At 41.4% G+C, this 19495-nt stretch overlaps 1 protein-coding gene across 1 annotated transcript; it reads left to right on the forward strand.

Moving 5' to 3' along the window:
* Window positions 1-5019: 5019 nt before the first annotated feature.
* Window positions 5020-10547, forward strand: ccnj (cyclin J). The gene is made up of 6 exons (XM_080481769.1): window positions 5020-5124; window positions 5360-5451; window positions 6040-6250; window positions 6338-6637; window positions 9276-9435; window positions 9550-10547. The coding sequence occupies exons 2-6, from the start codon at window positions 5383-5385 to the stop codon at window positions 9908-9910; spliced, it is 1101 nt and encodes a 366-aa protein (XP_080337895.1). The 5' UTR covers window positions 5020-5124; window positions 5360-5382; the 3' UTR covers window positions 9911-10547.
* Window positions 10548-19495: the final 8948 nt, after the last annotated feature.

Below are 19495 nucleotides of genomic sequence, written 5' to 3' on the forward strand. Positions count from 1 at the left end.
TTCTCTGAGATTTTTCTTTTTTGAAATCAAGAGTTTAGTTATAATTAAGGTTACCATACCATTTGGAAACTCAACATTTGTGGCCTGAAGTAACAGACAGCATGCAGGTTCCATAGTATGATGTGACCTGCATCTTAGTTAACAAATCATAATAGTACTATATCCATTCCATTTGCCACCCTGAACTTTATTTCAGGATAGCAATTTCTTTCTTTAGGGGATTTAACTAGACTGTACATAAAACCTATACCTAGCTCAGACTTTAAATGTTTGTGCACTCCAGTTCATCCCTAATGAAATACACACAAAACATATTTTATCCTTGAATCATCCTCAAACCTATTCAAATATTTACAATTTCAATTGTCAGATTGGAGGAAATGTTACTCATTTTATTCAATATAAATGCACATGTGCAGAAAAAAAGCAGCACAGTTAACAAAAGAGCTGTATGCAGGCGATTTTAGGAGCGATTGTGACCAAGACACAAATGTTAATCAAAAAGTAACCTTGTTGCTTTAAAAATATATTGTTGGATTTAAGAAAGCTTTATAGTTTTTAATCTTTGTACAATACAAATGAACACAGTTTTGGTTTTGGTTGTTTTTCTTTCATGTAATGTGCAATAATGAAGTTGAAATGCATAAAGGTCATACTATTGTCGGCTTTCTTTGTTACACCAGCTTGTTATGCTGAGTTTAGTCGGCGTAAGTTTGATATGCACACGTTTTACATCACAAACTTAACATACGTATTAGTTGACTAAGTTGGACCAACTTGTTTATTTCTACTGTAAATGATAAGAGCTTTTTTTTTTTTTTTTTTTGCACCGGTTTGCCTCTTCTTGCTATTTTGTTCGGGCACAGTACTGAAATTATGGCCCATTATCTTGCAGAAGACTGAAGAAGTGAAACTTTAGGTTACCTCTGCTGTGTCGCCAAGGGGTTGGATGTCCTTTGGGTCTGCCTCACACTGCACAAATTACATTACCATAGAGTGAAGGGCTGCTCTTCGCAGTTCAATAACAGCTACAAAAATAGCTCCCCGGGCTTGAGCTCAGTGACTGTGACACACACTTTATTGCATCTCGGTGATAGGCTGCAGATTAATTCACAAGGGTGACCTTTCACTTACTGTTAATAGGAGCCTTTAGCATAAATTTGAAAAAAAGGTAGTCACCCTCTAAGTATGTCACTTCATAAGCATACCATCATGGATTTTATTGACTCCTTAAGGAATAGTCTGTGAGACGTGAGTCGTGGCACTTTTGAGCATTGGGTGGCAGTGGTGGATCTCTAGAGCGTTCACTCTGTCCTCAGGCTGACTTTTGCGAGTTAAGTTAGTCTTTCCAAAAGTGTTCCAAAAGCTAGTGCCAACTTTCAGCTTCATCAGACTTTCCATAGACATATAGATGCCTTCGAGATCTTTTGTTTCTTCACATTCGGTTGGACATGCTCCCAAGTGGTGGATATTCCACTTACAGGGTCCAAAACAGCAATTTCCTATTAGGGCTTGTATCTACTACTGTGAATATCTGCACAAGCCATTCATCTGGAGTGGTACTTGTGCTTTTTTCCACTTACTTGTATGTATGTCCGAATTCACAATGTCTTTTGGCTTAACATTTGAACCCTGTCAAATGTAAGCTGTCTATATCCAAACATTTGTGAGTCACCTTAGTTTTGTTGTCAAAATGAGGTAAAGTCAATATTTAATGTTACTGAAGAGTGTCTGATTTGAAAAAAGAAATCAGCAAAATACAAAGTAATTTGGTAGTTTAATCATTTACTTTGGCTTTTCTGTGTATATACTCTCAAAAAGAGTCAGTGGTGGGCTATTCACGCTCCCAGTCAGGCCAGTGGTTCTCAGTCGCCCGCCAACCTGGAACCACATGAGACTGGGGCATAAGAGAAACAGGGAAAAGATGGCCACCAGCTCCTTCTACCCAAGAAACCGTCTGTTTCTAGTCAAGACTACCCAGCACCTCAGCACCATCTACCACAGAGCGCTTAGCAATAGCAATGCCCCTGAGACTCACCCCCTGCCTGCCGCCACACTCCGCACACTGCTCTGTTTATTATCCAGGCACAGCATGGACGCACCATGATGTCTTTCCAGAAAGGATTTATTCTGGAGGCCATTCTTTAATAAAAGTGATGCAAACTGCCGTTTCCAAGTTTCACAATAAATAGTTTGCACAAGGGGAAGCTTTTTTAAAAGGATCAATTATTTTAAGGGAAAAGAAGGAGCTATAACACAGTTGGATCACCTTAGCACCATGAAGACAAGAACACAATGGCTTCATGGTGAGCCTGTTCCTCTGATGCTCTACATCCTGCTTACATTAAGCTATTCCCAATGAATTTGTTGAGGTTTTAAATTAAACAAATATAACGTAATTCCTTCTTCGTCATCATTGAGTATGGTTTTACTGTTACTCGGGACAGAGCATTACATTCAGGTCTCTTTTGCTGCTGAAAGCCACAGAAACCATTGTAACACTGATGCTGCTTTGACCTACTTGGGTCAGATTTAATGGTGCTGTGCTGCCGGGGCAAACTGACCCATTTTGTTTTTGTGCAGCAAAACCGACTCACTGATCTAATTTTTCTGCACGAAAACTAACAGGCGCGGCTTGTACCCAAATAGAAAAATAAGTATAGAAATACAATTCAAGCACAAATGGATATTGATGCCATTCATCGAATGAAGGGACGGGGTCTCACGCTGACCTGGGAGCAGAGTTACATGGGACATATTTTATTACTCTCTAGGAAATCTCATTTGATATACATGGTATGTTATTGGCTCTTGGATTTTGAATGACGTTCAATCATGTACTACCATGACAAAAAGGAACAAAGTATATATTACGTTTCCCCCAGTGTGAATGCCTTTTGTGTTGGGAAATGAATTCCTCATCGTGACGGCAGAGTAGACGTGCGCTCCATAAATTCATGTTCCTGCAGTTCTGTCAGACTTGATCATTATTATTAACCTCATTATTACAGATAAACCCTCATGGAGCAAAGAGAGCCAATATTAAGAGATCTGATTGGTCAGGGGGGGGCGGAGCTGTGATCTCTTATCGAGAACATAACCTGCTCCGGAAGCAGGTTAGACATTCAGCGTCAGTTGCCGGGGTGATTTATCCCAGTGAGGAGTGAGCTAGCGTCGTAGTACAGAAAACCCAGCGTTAATTCGCAAAGTTATCTCGATATGATAAAATCCAGCGTTGTAGTACAGGCCTCCGGAGTTAAACATCAGAGTACCGGGGTTATTTAACCCGGTAAGAAGTGAATCTGCTTTGCAGTACGGAAATCCTGAAGTTACCTCGATAAAAGAAAATCCCAAGTAGTAAAATAGGCCAAAGGTTGATTTGTGGAAACATGTTTGTCTATATGTACATGCCTTGTTTCACCCTGAAGTCACGTTTGACCACGCGAGATTTGGAATATTGAGCGTGAAGAACATAGACCTATATATATAGAAATCTATGGTGCAAAGCCCGATACTCTGCTGAAGAATCGGTTGGTGTGACGCGAGCTCCGTAGTGTCACCACACACTCTCAGCTCAGGAGAGGAAGATCTTGTGCGATCCGTCTTTTGTGATCATCAAGTGTGTGATCATCTTGATCTGTGAAGATTTTAACAATCCTGTAGTGTGCGCCAGGCTTTAGACATGTTTCTCACCTGATTTATGCATTCAATTTATATCCCACAGGAAAATGTGGCTGCACATACAAGTGCAAGTTTTCAACATACACCCAATGCTTTTAGTGATTCATTGTACTTTGTGTGAAATAATACATTACATCTTAAAATAGTGGTTTTAAAAAGCATTGTGAGAAATGTATCGAATTTAGATATTATTTATACAACAAAGGGGATTTCATGTTTAGGACAGTGCACTGCTGTTTACCTATTTCATCATGTGTACATGACACATGAGTGTGTTTTTATGTAGTTTACTACACATACTGCCTTGAAATGTGTAAATACTGTAAATATTTACTTTTAATAGAGTTAGTTAATCTATAGATTTTGCAATTAGGAATGCTCGTGTACTAACTGTTTAATGTCAACCTGGCCACTGATCTGCCTGTAATTATGTCCCGTTGTTGTTGTATGTGGGCAGCTGAAAACTAGAATTTCTCTCGGGATTAATAAAGTATATGTCTGTCAATCTATCTATCTTTTTAATTGATCGAAATAGCTTTAAATAAGACTCTGGGGCAGATGTCTGCAACTTTTCATTCTTGTAGTGACCTTTAGAAATGTTCTTGTCTAAGAACATGCATTTATCACAAGTGGGCTCAATGTAAAGCAAATGACAAATGGTGCAAATCATACCCATCACATTTGAAGTTTTATTACATGAAAGTCACACAAAACACATTTTAAATGGTTTTTTTTCCTTATCTTTCACAACAGTTAACAGCTGAAATAGTAAGTATGATTTACTATGTGAAAAATGGCTCTTTGTGACTTATTTAAAACAAATTGCAAAGTGAAAAAGAAAACAGGACTTCAGTGCATCAAAAATCTTAACACAGCCAGCAGTAGTGGCTGAAGTTTACGTTGCTCTGGAGCGAGGTATTGAAACCATTGAGGGGGTAACTATTGGCTGCAAAAGGCAAGTACCATAAAGCCTCATAGATGATTGGTTGCTTCCATTGTTATACTTATTTGTAATTGGCTGCGTCCTGTGCAGCTCCAGGAATGACAACGGTGTGATGCGTTCAAGTGAAAAGATAAAACTTTTTTAACCCTCTTTTTTTAGACAGGGATATCGACATTTATCCCCAACGTTAATTTATATTTGTTTAAACCCATATATTTTTTTTTTTATTGTGTGAGAACGAATTCAATGGCGCAGCAGTGGTGAATAGGGAAAAAAAATACTTTGGTGATGATTATTACGACTCTCAACAACTCTTCGTTGTTTTTTTTTCGGGGTCACGTCAACGCCTCATTCTGGTTATTTTTTTTTCGGAGCGCACCTGAACGCAGCACGCCTCACTGACTACAACAATGCACGCGAGCATGGCACGTCCGGCGAGTGTGAATGGAGGCTCACTTCTGTAAAACTTCCCGTTATTTCCACTTACATGTGCTCAGTGGGTGAGTCCAGACGCGTCAACGTGTAGTTTTCCTAAGAAAAGAAAGAAGAAAAAAAAATCCCTCATTAGAAAACATATCACAATGAATTAACTCCGACTCTGTGTGCTGCTACCAGCCTGTGCGACTTTTAAAGTCGCATTGTCTGTCAGAAACGAGAGTTTCTTTTTGTTTTGGTTGCATCTACTTCAGTGACAAAACAGCTGCCTGGTTGCATGTCGTGTCTCCTGCCTTGCAGAGGTCTCCAAAGCACTGTGTTAAATGGAGCTAGAGGACCAATGGTGGAAAGGACAACTTGCTGCAGATATTTACCAGGCGCTGCGATACAAAGTGAGTGACACACAATGAGCTGAGCAGGGGGGCTGCCAGCAGAGAAACCTGAGGGAAAAGTCACTTTTAAAGGCTTAAATTTACTTTACAGATATGATATATACTCCATTCCAATTTAAAACCACAAAAAGATCAAATAGACTTAATTTTCACCCCATTAGAATCTTTCACTACTTTTTAATTTTCTCTTTTTTTTTAAAAAAAAAGGAAAGAAACTAAAGCAACAATAATTAGCTGAGTAATCAAGCTTTTTCTCTCTCAAATAGATAGGTGATTGCTTTGAGATTTTTAAATGATAAAGGTCAGTTCAAGATACTTTTTGTGCTGATTATTGAACAAAAGAAAACAACAGCTCAAAGGTCAGAGAATCAGCAAGTGATGAAAATCATTTTAACAGAAGGATGTTATCCATGCATTTTAACTGCAACCGTTATTAAAACTAAACAATATTGGTCCAAGATGTCCCCTTAATGCCATTATATAGTGGATTAAAACCAAATCTTAACCAGGGTCCACTGGAGGTTTACGCCTTAAATTCAGGCCTGAAGTGAATTCTTGAGATGTCACGCATTGTCTGTTGTCTGACAGGAGCTCAAGTTGCCTTCCTACAAAGGTCAGTCTCCTCAGCTCAACTTTAGACGCTACTTTGCGGACCTCATCGCCACCGTCAGCAACCGCTTCAGACTATGCCCCGCAGCCAGACACCTGGCTGTCTACCTGCTGGACCTCTTCATGGACCGCTATGACGTGACGGTGCAGCAGCTCCACATGGTCTCCCTCTCCTGCCTCCTTTTGGCCAGTAAGTGTGCACTTGACTCCACACTGACCCATTCCGTACATGTCCAGGTTTCATCGGAGTCCTGTGCTGGTTTTTGCTTTGCTCCAGGTAAGTTTGAGGACCGGGAGGACCGGGTGCCAAAGCTTGAAACGCTGAATAACCTGGGCTGCATGAGCTCCATGAACCTGGTCCTGACCAAGCAGGGTTTACTGCACATGGAGCTGCTCCTGCTGGAAACCTTCCAGTGGAATCTGTACCTTCCTACAGCCGCGCACTTCATAGAGTACTACCTGTCCATTGCTGCCAGCGAGGGAGACCTGCATGACGGCTGGCCGATGACCTGTCTGGAAAAGACCAAACTGTACATGGCCAAGTATGCAGATTACTTCCTGGAGGTTTCATTGCAAGGTACATTTTATTTTGAGAGCTATTTTTGAACCGTTTAGAGAAAACCTTCCTGCAAAGCCTAAAGTGGAACTACTCCATAGAATGGAATTGAAAACCGAATTCAGTCGTTTACAAATAGAAAACGGCTCATACACACTACTCACTAACAGTTAGGGATATTTGGGTTTCGGGTGGAATATCAGGATGAACCTAAAATACATTATAACCTTTACAGGTGAACTTAATGTGTGTTTTGAATGTACATGTCCAACTGTTCAATGTTTCAATTCCTAGCACAAGTTTCTGTTCTCTAACAAGGAGCTTGATAACAAAGTGTTTGACGCATAAATCGACCAATAAAGTTTTGGTACAATTATAATTGGTATTTAAACAGTCCTCCTCATCATGCTGTTCACATTTTGACATCGTGAGACCAAGACGACACCTAACAACTGATCAACTGGACCTCGACATTGAAGCTTCAAACAGGATAATCTCAGATTGTCATCAGAGATACAGAGAAACTGCAAGAGTCACAGAAAGACATAGGAGTGGATGTCTGTTGGCCACATTCACATGACGAACAGAGCACCATGGAACCGGACGATGAAAGCCACTCAACTTTAGGTACATTTAGGGAAGATGAGAAGCACCAAGTGTCACGTCAGACCGTTGGAGACGTTTACATCATGGTCTGCGCGCTCGACCGCCTGCATCTCATTTCACCTCATTTCATCTTCATGGAGGACAAAGCCCCAGCTCATCGAGGGGGCATCACTAGGAAACGGCTGCTGGAGACTGGAGGACCTCAAATGCAGAGACCTGCACCTTCTCCAGACTCTAATCCCACAGAAAACCTGTGGGATCATCTGAGTGGCCGTGTTGAGGCTCGTAGCTCTATACATAGAGTGTCAGTGACCTCGGGGGCCGTCCTTCAAGAAGAGCTTGATGCCATGCCTCAGAAGTCCACTTATGAACAGCAGGAGACGACGACGTCGAGCTGCAATTTATGGTCAAATTCAAACAAAAAGTTATTGAGACATTGACATTTTTTGTCGTGTTATAGTCACCACTGTTGTTTATTTCAGTAAGTCCTTTGAGATCAGGAAATCACCATTGCGGGCTTCCTCTGAAATGCCTTGCGTTCATGATATAAAACCACTGTAGCATGAGCTTTTTAGATTTCCCATGAATTTCACGCAAAACCCAAATAATCCAGAACTTTCTGTGCTTAGTGTATGTGCCCAAAAAGAGGTGGAAATTTTCAACTGGGCAAAAGAACAGAGTGAAAAGAAAAAAAACATCTCACAACTGTTAGGGTTAATTCTCAACTGGTTAGCATGTAAAAGTTTGCCAAAGACTGCCAAAGCAAGCAGTTGGAGAGTAATATCAAGAATTTATGGATTTGTGACGGGTGGGGGGGAGCCTCTGTACTCCGTGTGTGTGTGTAACCACAAATAAAACACCCATCATCACATCTCAAGCGCTGCGTGTGGCCCACGGGCTGCCAGAGGCACGTCTGTTGTATATATGAAGCCACATGTTATTCACAAGAACAGTGTAACTTCATACACGGTAACGGAGCTTCATGTACAAATCGGTGTACCATCAGTTGTCTGTGCTGTAAAGGTTAAAGACGGGTTATGGGAGTATGTCACACCACGTACGTCACTAACGTCGATTCCTTGAAGTTAAATAATTAAATTATATATAATTAAAATATCGTTTATTTGAAAGACATCCGCTAAAATCATAAATAGATGTATTCTGTGAGAATAAAATAAATTACCTTCTATGTGGTGGCTGACACTGTTGGCTCACAATCGGGGGGGGGGCTTAGTTTCTGTTATTGATGGATGTTATTGAAGTTTACATGTTCTCCCCGTGTCGGTGTAATGGGAGTATGTCACACCACGTACGTCACTAACGTCGATTCCTTGAAGTTAAATAATTAAATTATATATAATTAAAATATCGTTTATTTGAAAGACATCCGCTAAAATCATAAATAGATGTATTCTGTGAGAATAAAATAAATTACCTTCTATGTGGTGGCTGACACTGTTGGCTCACAATCGGGGGGGGGGGCTTAGTTTCTGTTATTGATGGATGTTATTGAAGTTTACATGTTCTCCCCGTGTCGGTGTAGGTTCTCTGCAGGTACTTTAGCCTCGTCACACAATCCACAAACATGCGTGTTGATCAGTTCATTGGTAAATCCAAATTACTGAGATTAACACAGCTATGACATATCAAGTGGTAAAAATAGTGACACTTTGGTTTTGTTGATTGAAATAATGCACGAGATTAAACCAGCAGCTAAGTGAGACACACCAGTGTAGCATTATTGGCTCCAGCTTTAACATTTATCTAAAGCCTGGATAAGTTGACGGGGATGAACAATGAGGTTTCGTGGCTTAAAGAGCAAATGCAGCAGATAAGGACCCAACCTCGAATGACCTCGCTATAGCGAGAACAGATAGAACAGACTCCTGGTATTTGCTTCTCAAAGAGACGAACATGCCCCCTCCCTGGTTTTAACTTTGGAGAAAATGCATTTTAAAGCTCAAGCAAAATATGTGACTTTAGCTCCAACGTAGAAACGTTGGAATATTGGTTTTTGTTTACCATAACTCTTCTTGCCGCTCTCTTTCCACAGACCATGTGTTTTTGTGTTTCACCCCCTCGCTGGTGGCGGCTGCATGTGTGGCGGCCTCACGGGTCATCCTCCACCTCACCCCCACGTGGCCCCACCGACTACAGCGCCTGGCGGGCTACACGTGGGAGAACCTGGTCCAGTGCGCTGAGAAACTGCTCATGTGTGTATCTGAAGTGTCGTTCTGATCCTTCACGGTCTACGAACACGACTGTAGCCGTCATGAGTGAGACTGCTGGATACTGATGATGTCCTGTTGTTTTGTTCCCCCCCGCAGTGCGCATGATAGCGATGTCAAAGAAGCCAATAAGCAGAAGTGCTCACAGCCCGCTCAGCAGGAGCAGCAGGGGCATCCGGCGTACTTCAGTTCTGGCCACGCGGCCACAGTGCCGCAGTACTCGCAGCGGCCCGGCGCCCCCTACCACCAGCAAGCTACACAGCCGGTTCTGGCCGCCGGCAACAGGGCCTCATCCTACCTCAGCCACTCCGTTGCTACCCTGCAGCCGCCGAACAGCCCCTCGCACAGCAACCCCCATACCACCTTATCCTCACTGGATCCAAAGCCCTCCATCCCCAGCAGGGCGTCCTACCCCGTCAGCATGCACTACTCCTGTGCCGCTCCCTGCTTCGACCGATAGCGGAGATGTAAAGGTTATTTTGGGGGGGAAGAGATATTGCTCTTGAACCTAACTTGAGTACACTGAAGGAAATGAAACCAGGCACGTTTTTAATTTGAAGAGACTTGATTAAACTGCCGCAGCACTTTGAACCCTGAGGTGTACGCGATGTGCAATATGCCTACACTGCTATATTTTCTTTCCGTGTAGAGCCTGCATGAGGACTTTTTGTTCCCTGAGATATTGGAGGTATCCGGTATGAATGTTGTTGTGAAGTGCTTAGAGGCACAGCGTGCACCGCTGTGCCCACTAGTGTTACTGCGTGGTTTAGCTCCGGACCAAAAAGTCTCATATTTATAGAAACCAAAAAAAACAACAATGAATGTGCACATAGGTTGTGCCTGTGACTTCTTGAGACTACATTACTGCGGTACATTCAAAAGGCAGTAACAAAAAAGATTTATTTGGATTTGTTGGTGAGAAGAGTTCACAGTTTGTGTAGGTGTGGATTTTTTTGTGTTTTATTTTTGTTGGACACGTGAAAGAAATTGTACAGCATGTGCAGAGACATGTCTTGCTGTTCCGCACACGGAGGATTTCAGTCGGTGTTGTCCACTTCTAACATAATAGTTTTAAAATAAACCTCTGTTAAACTGTGACTTTCATTCGTTGGATTTCTTCATTAAGCAAACTGAACTTGGAACAGATTCTACCATTGTACACCGGCCCTTGATGGACTAGACGCTCTCTGTACTTTGGTGTGAGAGCTCTTTGGAGTCTTATTCATGAGTTGAGACATGGTGAGATACAGTAAAGTGCATTAAAAAAAAACAGTCGCCAAACTGTAATGCCAAGTTCTCTGCTTACTGGTCGATCTACATGCCCCCCCCCCCCCCCCGTCTCTGGTCTTGACCAAACAATGAGATCTCGGATACAAAGAGTCGAGGAGTGAAGAGATTTTTTTCCATCAGGAAGACTAAATAGACAAAAATAATGGATTTGGAAAAATGGAAATGGAATGGAAAAATAATGGATTTGAGGCAGTTATCCTCAAACTGCCTCAAATAGGTTTGTTTACCAATACAGGAGTTTGAAGGCCTCTTGATGCTGATCATGGGTCGTTTCTATTTGAGCAAAACAAGTTGAAAACCTTGAAATTGCATCTATTCGATGTACAATATTACCCAAGTGTATTTTAGTCGAGGGCACATGAGACAAAAAGTGTAACATTTACCACATCTTACATTTGATAACAAGTTTTTGTTCATGTCAAAGAGTCAAACTTTAGTAATACATCACATACAAGAAACTAAACTAAAGAAATCTTCACCTTGGAAAGCTTTTGCTATAGGCCGTTCCTTTAATTTAACAAATACATTTTAAACCAACGTTAAAGACCTTTAATACTGTATATAAAACACCAGATATAAGCTTTTTATTTTGAATAAAATATTAGTTCATGGGAGAAATCAAACCATTGCTATCAGTCAGACTACCCTTTTTGTAATCATTACTAAATTTGAGAAAATATATATAATTCTTTATAATCTTTTTTGATCCCTTTTCCACATTACACAGAGCTGCTGAATCCGCCTAGTGTGCCATGGCAGTCTGCAGCCTGCAGAGGGCAATGTGAGCCACACTTTTTAGTGACGCTTCTCAGGTCTTTCTTCCATATGTGTGTTCAAATATCTTTACCAACCCAGACATGAGACTAAATAAACATTGCCAACCTGACAGCCACTTAATTCATGCACTATTGCCTCTTTAAAATCCCCCAGCGGAAGGCATCTGCTCTCAAGTGTTTGGGAAGGGGGGGAAAAAAAAGAAGCTGCAAATGTGAAAAACATATTTATGTACTTTCCCTGCAGTCAGAACAGTTTCATTGCCCTTGAAGTGAAGATGAATGAGACTGGCTGCTCTAAAGCTTGAGATAAATATTTACTCTGCTATATTAACAGTGTGAGCCACATGCCACCATTCTTCCTGCGTCAACGGAGGAGGACGTCTTGAGAATGTGATTCAGAAAACCACTTGCTGCCCCCTCACATAAACTCTAAATCAATTTGTTTTCCTTCCACCTCAGCCTTTATGTTGCATGTTTATTCACTCTTGGCACAGGACTGAGGGCTTTTCATTAAAAGTAGCCCCGAAGGGCTTTATATGACCCTCATTTACGTGAGTTACTGTTAGAAACCACCTTGACAGAAACAACAGTTCTGAATAAATCTTCGCCGCTCTCCGTATTCCTGTCAGTCTCACCGTGGCAGACTTACTGAAATAGCATTTCCGATCTGCTGCAGGAGGCTTCCTGTGGAGGAGGAGGGCGACGTGTTGAACCCGGAGACGAGCAGGTTTCTCTGTGATTCTCTCCAGAAGATCTTTGGCAAAGAAGTTTGCCCAAACCAGTGGGTGAGACTTGAGATGTACGAAGTCGGCTCTTGCCACTCTGAATGTTTTATCGGGTACAAAACATTTTCAAGGTTCAATACAATGCAGAAACATGTGCCACGATAATTGGTGGCTCTGATTTTGCCTTCAGGTGTAAACCTGTGTGTTACTCTCGGTTTCCTTTGACGGACCTGTGACCCGACGAAACTGAGAAAATACATCTGAGAAGTAAACTTACCTTAATTGAATCTGTTTATCTGTGTTGAATCTATGAAACTGTGTTTCATTCGGTATTTTGCAATACTCATAAGCCATCATGGTTCCCAAGCACAACAGATGGATAGAACGTGACGTTTCATTTAAGTAGATCTCGTAAAGTATTTATTTATTTTTTATCATACGTTAAAGTGTGGTACGTCCAGTGAACAAGAATAGAAATACTTTATTAATTCCAGAGGGACATTCTTTGTGGCATTGATCCACACAGGAAGAACACACAGAATAAATAGAATAGAGTTAAAATGGATGAAAACATCAATAAGACATAAAAAAAACCAAACAAAAAACGAGAAGTATAGAACCGTTCCGAGTCCAGTCACGCTGCATAAGTGGGAAAAGCAGCGGCCCACTCGTCCATCTGTTGCACCCTGCAGGCTAAAACAAGCACCAGAGAGGTTCAAGTTATTGCTCGTTTCCAAAATGCACACGTGGTGATCGCTGTGATGTAATTCTGGGATGGACGAGAATGAACCTGTGTGCTTTGTGTGTCTTCCACAGGGTGGCTGTGGAACAAGGATTTTCAAGTAGAAACAGCTGTGAATGTGTCACCGCTGACGGATCATCTGGACAAACCTGACACTGGAAAAACTGGTTACCAGTTACTGTTTTTACTGAGAAGAGCTTGTCCCAAATTTAACATTCTGGGGGATTTTGCTTTTTTTTGGTTTCCTATTCAGAATAATTCATGTATCATTGGTAGTTTACATTTATTCAAATGTTAGACCGGATTTGCATTAGTTGGCAGAATGAGGAAATTAGAGCTTATAGTTTGCCGGTATCGTAGTGGCCAAGAGTGTTTTGACCTTTTCAATATTGTTGGTGATCTTGTGTGTTTGGGTGCGAAGGAATCAAAAGATCATTGACGTTCCTGGATGGTGGGAGGCGGCATTATGAGCTGTGGCAGTCTGGATTTCTGCACAGTATATCCCTCAAGAAGTTCCAGTTCCCTGTCTCATGACTGAGCAATGGAGGCTTTGTTTCAAACACAACAGTAGCTACTTACATTCTATGCTTTGGGACAGTAAACCAGAAGCCTTCACATTCAAATGTATTGTACTGAACCGGCTGATACCTGTATTTTATTTTCAAAAGCTAGAAGCAAGAAAGCAACTTACAGACAGGGAAATTTATCAATAAATAAGCTATTCACACCATTTTTGGTACTTGACCTGTCGTCTATGATCCACTTAGAGTAGAACATATCAGATATCACGCGGGGGTTCCAGAGGCTCCGCCATTTCTTTTTTGGGGGTCTTTGAAGAAATCAGCAGACATATCATTTCTTATAAACATACAGCGCAAACACCGTTTTTTAAATTTTGTAAATGAACACACACGCGGAACGAGCATGAAAAACAAACAGTAATAGAAAGTATGCAGACACACCAGAAAGACAACAACCCTTAAACAAACAAACAAAACAAACAATAAAAAACAGGATTCACTTTTTCAGATGTTACAGTTTGAGTTGCACGACAATAAGATGCTTTGTAGAACTGAGAGCAGGCCTGGAAAACCAGTGGTTTGCTTTTATGTGTTGCTGTATGTTTCTGTATACATATATCTCACACATTATGTGAGCTGTTGAGTGTTGTGTCACTACTCTTAAGAAAGTTGTGTAAAAAAAAAAGAAAAAACTAAACAAAGTTGTGTTTTGACATTTTTTACAATTTTCAAGTTGTTTTTTTTTGGTGGACCAGATTGAGCCTCCTCCAGGCCTGATTGGACCCACGGGCCTGATGTTTGACACCCCTGCTATCCGGGAAAAAAAGACCCGGAAAGCATTGATTTGGACTGTAATAAATCTGTATAGCCACAAAGACCCGCTCATGTCGTACATTTGCTCCACTCGTGCGACTTTAAAATCCCTATTTGTGTGTTTCAAACAGGACCATGTCAACCAGTAAGAAGTGAAGATTATCAACACTAGTTCTGGATCGGATTATTTGGCACAGCCTGCCAGAAGGCAGCGGTTTGGCCAGTTGTCTTGTTGTCTTACACGCACGCACACACACACCCACACACACACACACACACACACACACACACACACACACACACACACACACACACACACACACACACACACACACACACACACAGAGTAGAGATTTGAACTCTGTGTCCCTATAATTTGTTGGACTCCTCTCTCCATCCTCTGCCGCTGTGCAGCTGGCAAAACCACCCCAGCTGCTGGGGAAGCTCCCACATGTGCATCTGTCAAGGTTAAGCGTCGAGCTCTGTGGGAACTGTTGGGAGGCTTGTCCGGCTTGTTGAGAAAAAGAAGTCCTCATTGAATATTTTCAATGGGTTAAAAATGTGAGCATCTGCTAATGTGAGACTGTGAACAGACACTTTCCACCCACCCGGTCTCCACAACCTGCATTGAGTTTTTCTTCTCCTGAAGCTAATAATCATTCCCTTGCTTTTAGAGCTATTAAGGACCAAGTTGTTGTCTGTATTGTCTTAATACAGCCTCTGATTTATGCCCAGTGACTGTGCTATCTTTGTTATCTAAATGTAACTCAATTGAATTTGTGAAGTCAACAATAAAAATTCACATTAGTACACAAATATATATAGTATTGAAGTCAAAAATCTTTGTTCAATTCTTTATTTTCTTGGGGGGTGGGCATGAATAATTTAAGTAACATGGAGCAATCTTTTTAAATCCAGGCTGTACTGGTTTTCATTCGCTATTTCAAAACACCACAGACGGATAGAATGAAGATATACAAAGAGCTGGAAGATAGACTATGAACAGTTTATCAAGCATAGCAGGTTATACAGATAGATCTGGAGATCCTGAGACAGGAAAAACACTAAGTTCACTTTACTTGGATTTCAATTTTCATGTAAAAAAAAAAAAAAGTAAGTTGTTTGCACAAAGAACAATCTTGCTTTATCCACACAAATACATTCTTTTTAAAAGTTGCCTATTTTTAATGTAGATCTAGTAGAATATTTTTATCAGTGTAGTCTGTGTGTGGAAGAGGAGTATTTGCTCTCTTTTAATTTTTTTTTTACTAGTTGTAGGAGTTCCTACCCCACAGGCACAGAAAGGTTTACACACCCTTACTGCTGAATTTCTAATGAATTTCTAAGATGTGAACATAGTGAATGAATCATCGACGTCTACTATGAACATAGCTCACGATCAAGTATTTTGTCCTAAAGCCATGTGCTGGAGCAGTGTGAAGGTTTTCTTTCACGGATCACAAACTTCCAAATCCACTGTCAGAGATCCTACAGGAAGTTATAGGGAGAAAAAAAAAAACAGACCAGGAGAGAAACACAAGAAGAAGAGTCAGAAATCTAATCTCGATTTTACAGGAAGCCAATATGGGATAGATATGATCTCTCCTGCTTGTCGCTGTCAGCACTCTCCCTGGAGTGTTTTCAGTGGAGAAATTCTATAATATGATTATACAATAATTACATGGATTGATTTTTCAATGTTTCAGAGTTACACATCACTTCCTGTTTGATGGCGAAGCACCAATTCTTTAGGAGGCCAACATGGCTTTGATTATCGTGAAAGATTATAACAAGTTTTTAATCATCATTATTTTATATGCTGGCCAAATCTCAGGTCTCTCAGAGTTACAATGTAAGAGGAGTTTGTCACAGAATGTCAACAGTTACCGCAAAATAGAGGACTTCCTGTTGGGTTTAGTGGGTGTCAGTGACACTTTTGTGTGTCCCGATGGGCTTCATATCCCGAACAGATTTTAGGATGGCATCACAAAGTTTGGAGCCACGGTATGCAAAAATATAATGCCTTGAACTTCCTGGAGGTTAGAATCTAACAAAACCCCTCATTCTGAAGATGTTTGGGAGAAAAGAAAGGAAAGCCGGCCACAGGTCAAACCTCCGATGGATGTGGTGATGCTTTAAATCCTATGTGTTAAGAAAAAAATGGTTCAATTGAGGTAAGTGGCCTGGCAGACAAATTTTAATAAAAAATTATGTACATCTATAAGAATCAATTGATCCCTAATATATGGTGTAATGGCCTCATTGGGATATAAAGGAGACAAATGGAGAGAGAGATGTCCTCAGCAATGAGACACAAATGAGACCCCAAAAAAAAAAAAACAAGGGGGAAAAGGGACGGGAAGCAAGAGAAAACAATGCAGAGAGGAACGGAAATGAAAATGCAATCTGTGTGGAGGAGAGCAAATTGATGAGTCAAGGAAGAGTGCGAGAAGTGATTTGACAACAGAGCCAAAGTGTAAGCTTCCTCTGGAGGGTGTGTAATCGTCCCCGGGCCACGCTGCACTGATGGGTTAATGGCAAGAATGCTGTTATTCAGAAAGAAAAGAGGCTCTCCGAGGCAACACAGAGGCTCAGTTGTTAAAGACCATGTCATGTCAGGGGCTTCCCTCTCACCAGGCTCGTTATGTCGCAGCCTTCCAGTGACGGTCACAGAACCAGATGAAGTGCTTATCAAATTAAAACGTTTTGAGTTCAGAATTACATCAATTGAGTTTGCATGTTCTCCTTGTGTGTGTTGGGTTTCCTCAGGGTACTCCGATTTCCTCCCACAGTCCCAACTCATGCATGTGGTGTTGACTGGTGACCCCAGATTGGCCCAAGCGGTGAATGTGAGTCTGCGGGGATCTGTCTCAAGGTTGTCTTGTGTCTCTCACTTTCGCATCAAAATACACGAGCTGTCCCGCTACTGAACGCCACTCTAATTCTACCCATTCTGCTCACTCCCAGTCTAAACTTTTCCATCCTCAGCTCCGCCACCTCCACGACAGACTCCTGTCTTTTGATCGCTGGCACTGATTCTAAGCCACTCAACAAATAGCCGGTCCTGTAGATCTTCCATTTCGAGATAGCTGCTTCGCCTCTATCACAGATCACTCTATAAAGCAAACCTCCACGTCTCCAAGTTCTACTTAACTGGCTCCTGAGCTGTCACTATAGATCACTATATCCTCCATGGACATTATACTCCACCGTGTCATGTTGTCATCTTGTTATCTGCGAGCCTCTTTATCTCCACTGGAAGCATGAAAAAGAAAAAGTTCATAGTTGATCACTGGTGTAATTCCAATAAACCAATCTCATAAATAAAATCGTTCTGGCTTCTCGGATCGACGGATGTCTGATATATCACATGTAGCTCTTTGGAAATCTGGAAGAAACGTGTAGCTTTGTTGTGATGGCTGCTGACTCCGTGCTTAGGAGATTCTATTTGTCCTCAAGCGCAGCTGAGGAAACTGTCATCCCGTGTGTCTGATGGGATACAACCCCCCCCCCCCCCCCCCCCCCCCCGACATTTTGATTGTGACGGTTTGTCTATTTTTAACCCTGTTGTGTGCGAGACACAGATCGGGTTTGAAACATTGCATGATTCACTGTCAGCTTTAAAAAAAAAAAAAAAATGCTCTGAGTATGTGGTGCTGCGTTTTCTGCATGCCACCACTTGATGTCTGACGGCTTGCCTCATTTTCACCAGTATCTAACAAACGAAAGGTGTGGGGAGGAGGATGGTGGGTTATGTCACCTCCACCAAACGTGTCATGGTGGACCGTATGAAGCGTTCTCATAGGATCATCCACGTGGTTCTGTTTAATTTATTTTGTACCACAAAACTCATAATCAGTTTATACTGTTGAAAAAAGTTTCTTTCATCATGTCAGGCGCAAAATGACTGCGTTCATGTATCATGGTTTGTTCTCGACCTTTTTAAATAAGTAAGATGGGATTTGCAGTAATCTAAATGTGAGCACACAATACACTTGAAGCCAAGGCTGCCCTGTTCTTATTTTAGACGTTGCATAACAGTTTCATAACAAAGATTCTGAAAACAGCCCGGATCTTCATTATGTGCCGGAACAAACGGAGGTATTACACAATTTGGAGTGAGACTTGGATAAAATCATCTAAGATTCAAGGCTGCATGTTTTTTTATTATGTGTTGCTTTGTTCTTTGTATGTACCACAAAGAACTTGATTTCTGATGGTCATTTCTCCTGTGAACACCAGAATATACATGTGATGAGTGAGGGTTGTTTTCCGTGGATGTGATTTTGTTTCGTCGTGCTCTCAAATGCTTCCTGTTTGGAGATTTACAAATCTGACGAAAAGCTTTGCGACTCGACTGCGTGATCCTCCAGCTTTATCTAACTGGGGTTAAATCCTGACTGACCTCCGCGTGAAGGTAGGGTTCACACTTGATATATGTTGGTCGTATCACAGGGTGAACAAATGGAGACAGGCTACCACACTCAATCACGCATCTCTTCATTATAAACTAACTCAGTCCTCTTGACTGCAACATGGGTGAATATTTCTGACCGTAACTTTAACATGAGCTTTTATCCAGTGACTTGTGTTGCCTGCATGTTGGTTCATTTTCCTGCTGTTAGTTCATGAATCATTTTCTCTAAAGAATTGGTGTTCGGTGGAGTTATATATGGCTGCTGAAAAGTGGAACCCTCCTTGCTGTATCTCGAACTTTATTAATGACCGATTCACTCAAACAGATAGGAATGACATGTGTGCAGCAGCGTTTGACGGCTGTAGCATCGGCTTAAAAGTCCGTGGGATCTCCTCAAACCTTAAGGAAACAAGAGGTATTGACCCGTTTCTCAGGAGGCCATGGCTGCAGACTGACGGTAGAAATTAGTCTCGCTGACCGAACATCCGAGCTTTTGGCCTGCTTGGATGTCAAAAGGGCCGTGGGACTAGTTTCTAGGGGGCGGGGTTTACCTTTCACCTCGACCTGTCAAATGAGTTTGATTAAAGGGGTCTTCACTTACTAGCTAATTTATTTCAACTTGCACAAGACTGCTGAAAAGTAACTCATACTTCATAATGTGTATTTCTCAAATTTATTTTGTGTATTTAACATGTTATATTTTTAACACCTGATAGCAAGGTATAGATCAATAGTTTCAACAGGGAATCAAACAACATTTG

The sequence above is a fragment of the Lipophrys pholis genome, assembly GCF_963383615.2.
Source record: "Lipophrys pholis genome assembly, chromosome: 15".
In the NCBI taxonomy this organism is placed as follows: domain Eukaryota; kingdom Metazoa; phylum Chordata; class Actinopteri; order Blenniiformes; family Blenniidae; genus Lipophrys; species Lipophrys pholis.

What these genes read in the sequence shown, in the direction of transcription:
- ccnj (XM_080481769.1), top strand. Translation starts at nt 5,383, where the DNA reads ATGGAGCTAGAGGACCAATGGTGGAAAGGACAACTTGCTGCAGATATT. An exon ending in CTCCTGCCTCCTTTTGGCCA is followed by an intron (nt 6,251 to 6,337) that starts GTAAGTGTGCAC and finishes GCTTTGCTCCAG; the next exon opens with GTAAGTTTGAGGACCGGGAG. An exon ending in CCTGGAGGTTTCATTGCAAG is followed by an intron (nt 6,638 to 9,275) that starts GTACATTTTATT and finishes CTCTTTCCACAG; the next exon opens with ACCATGTGTTTTTGTGTTTC.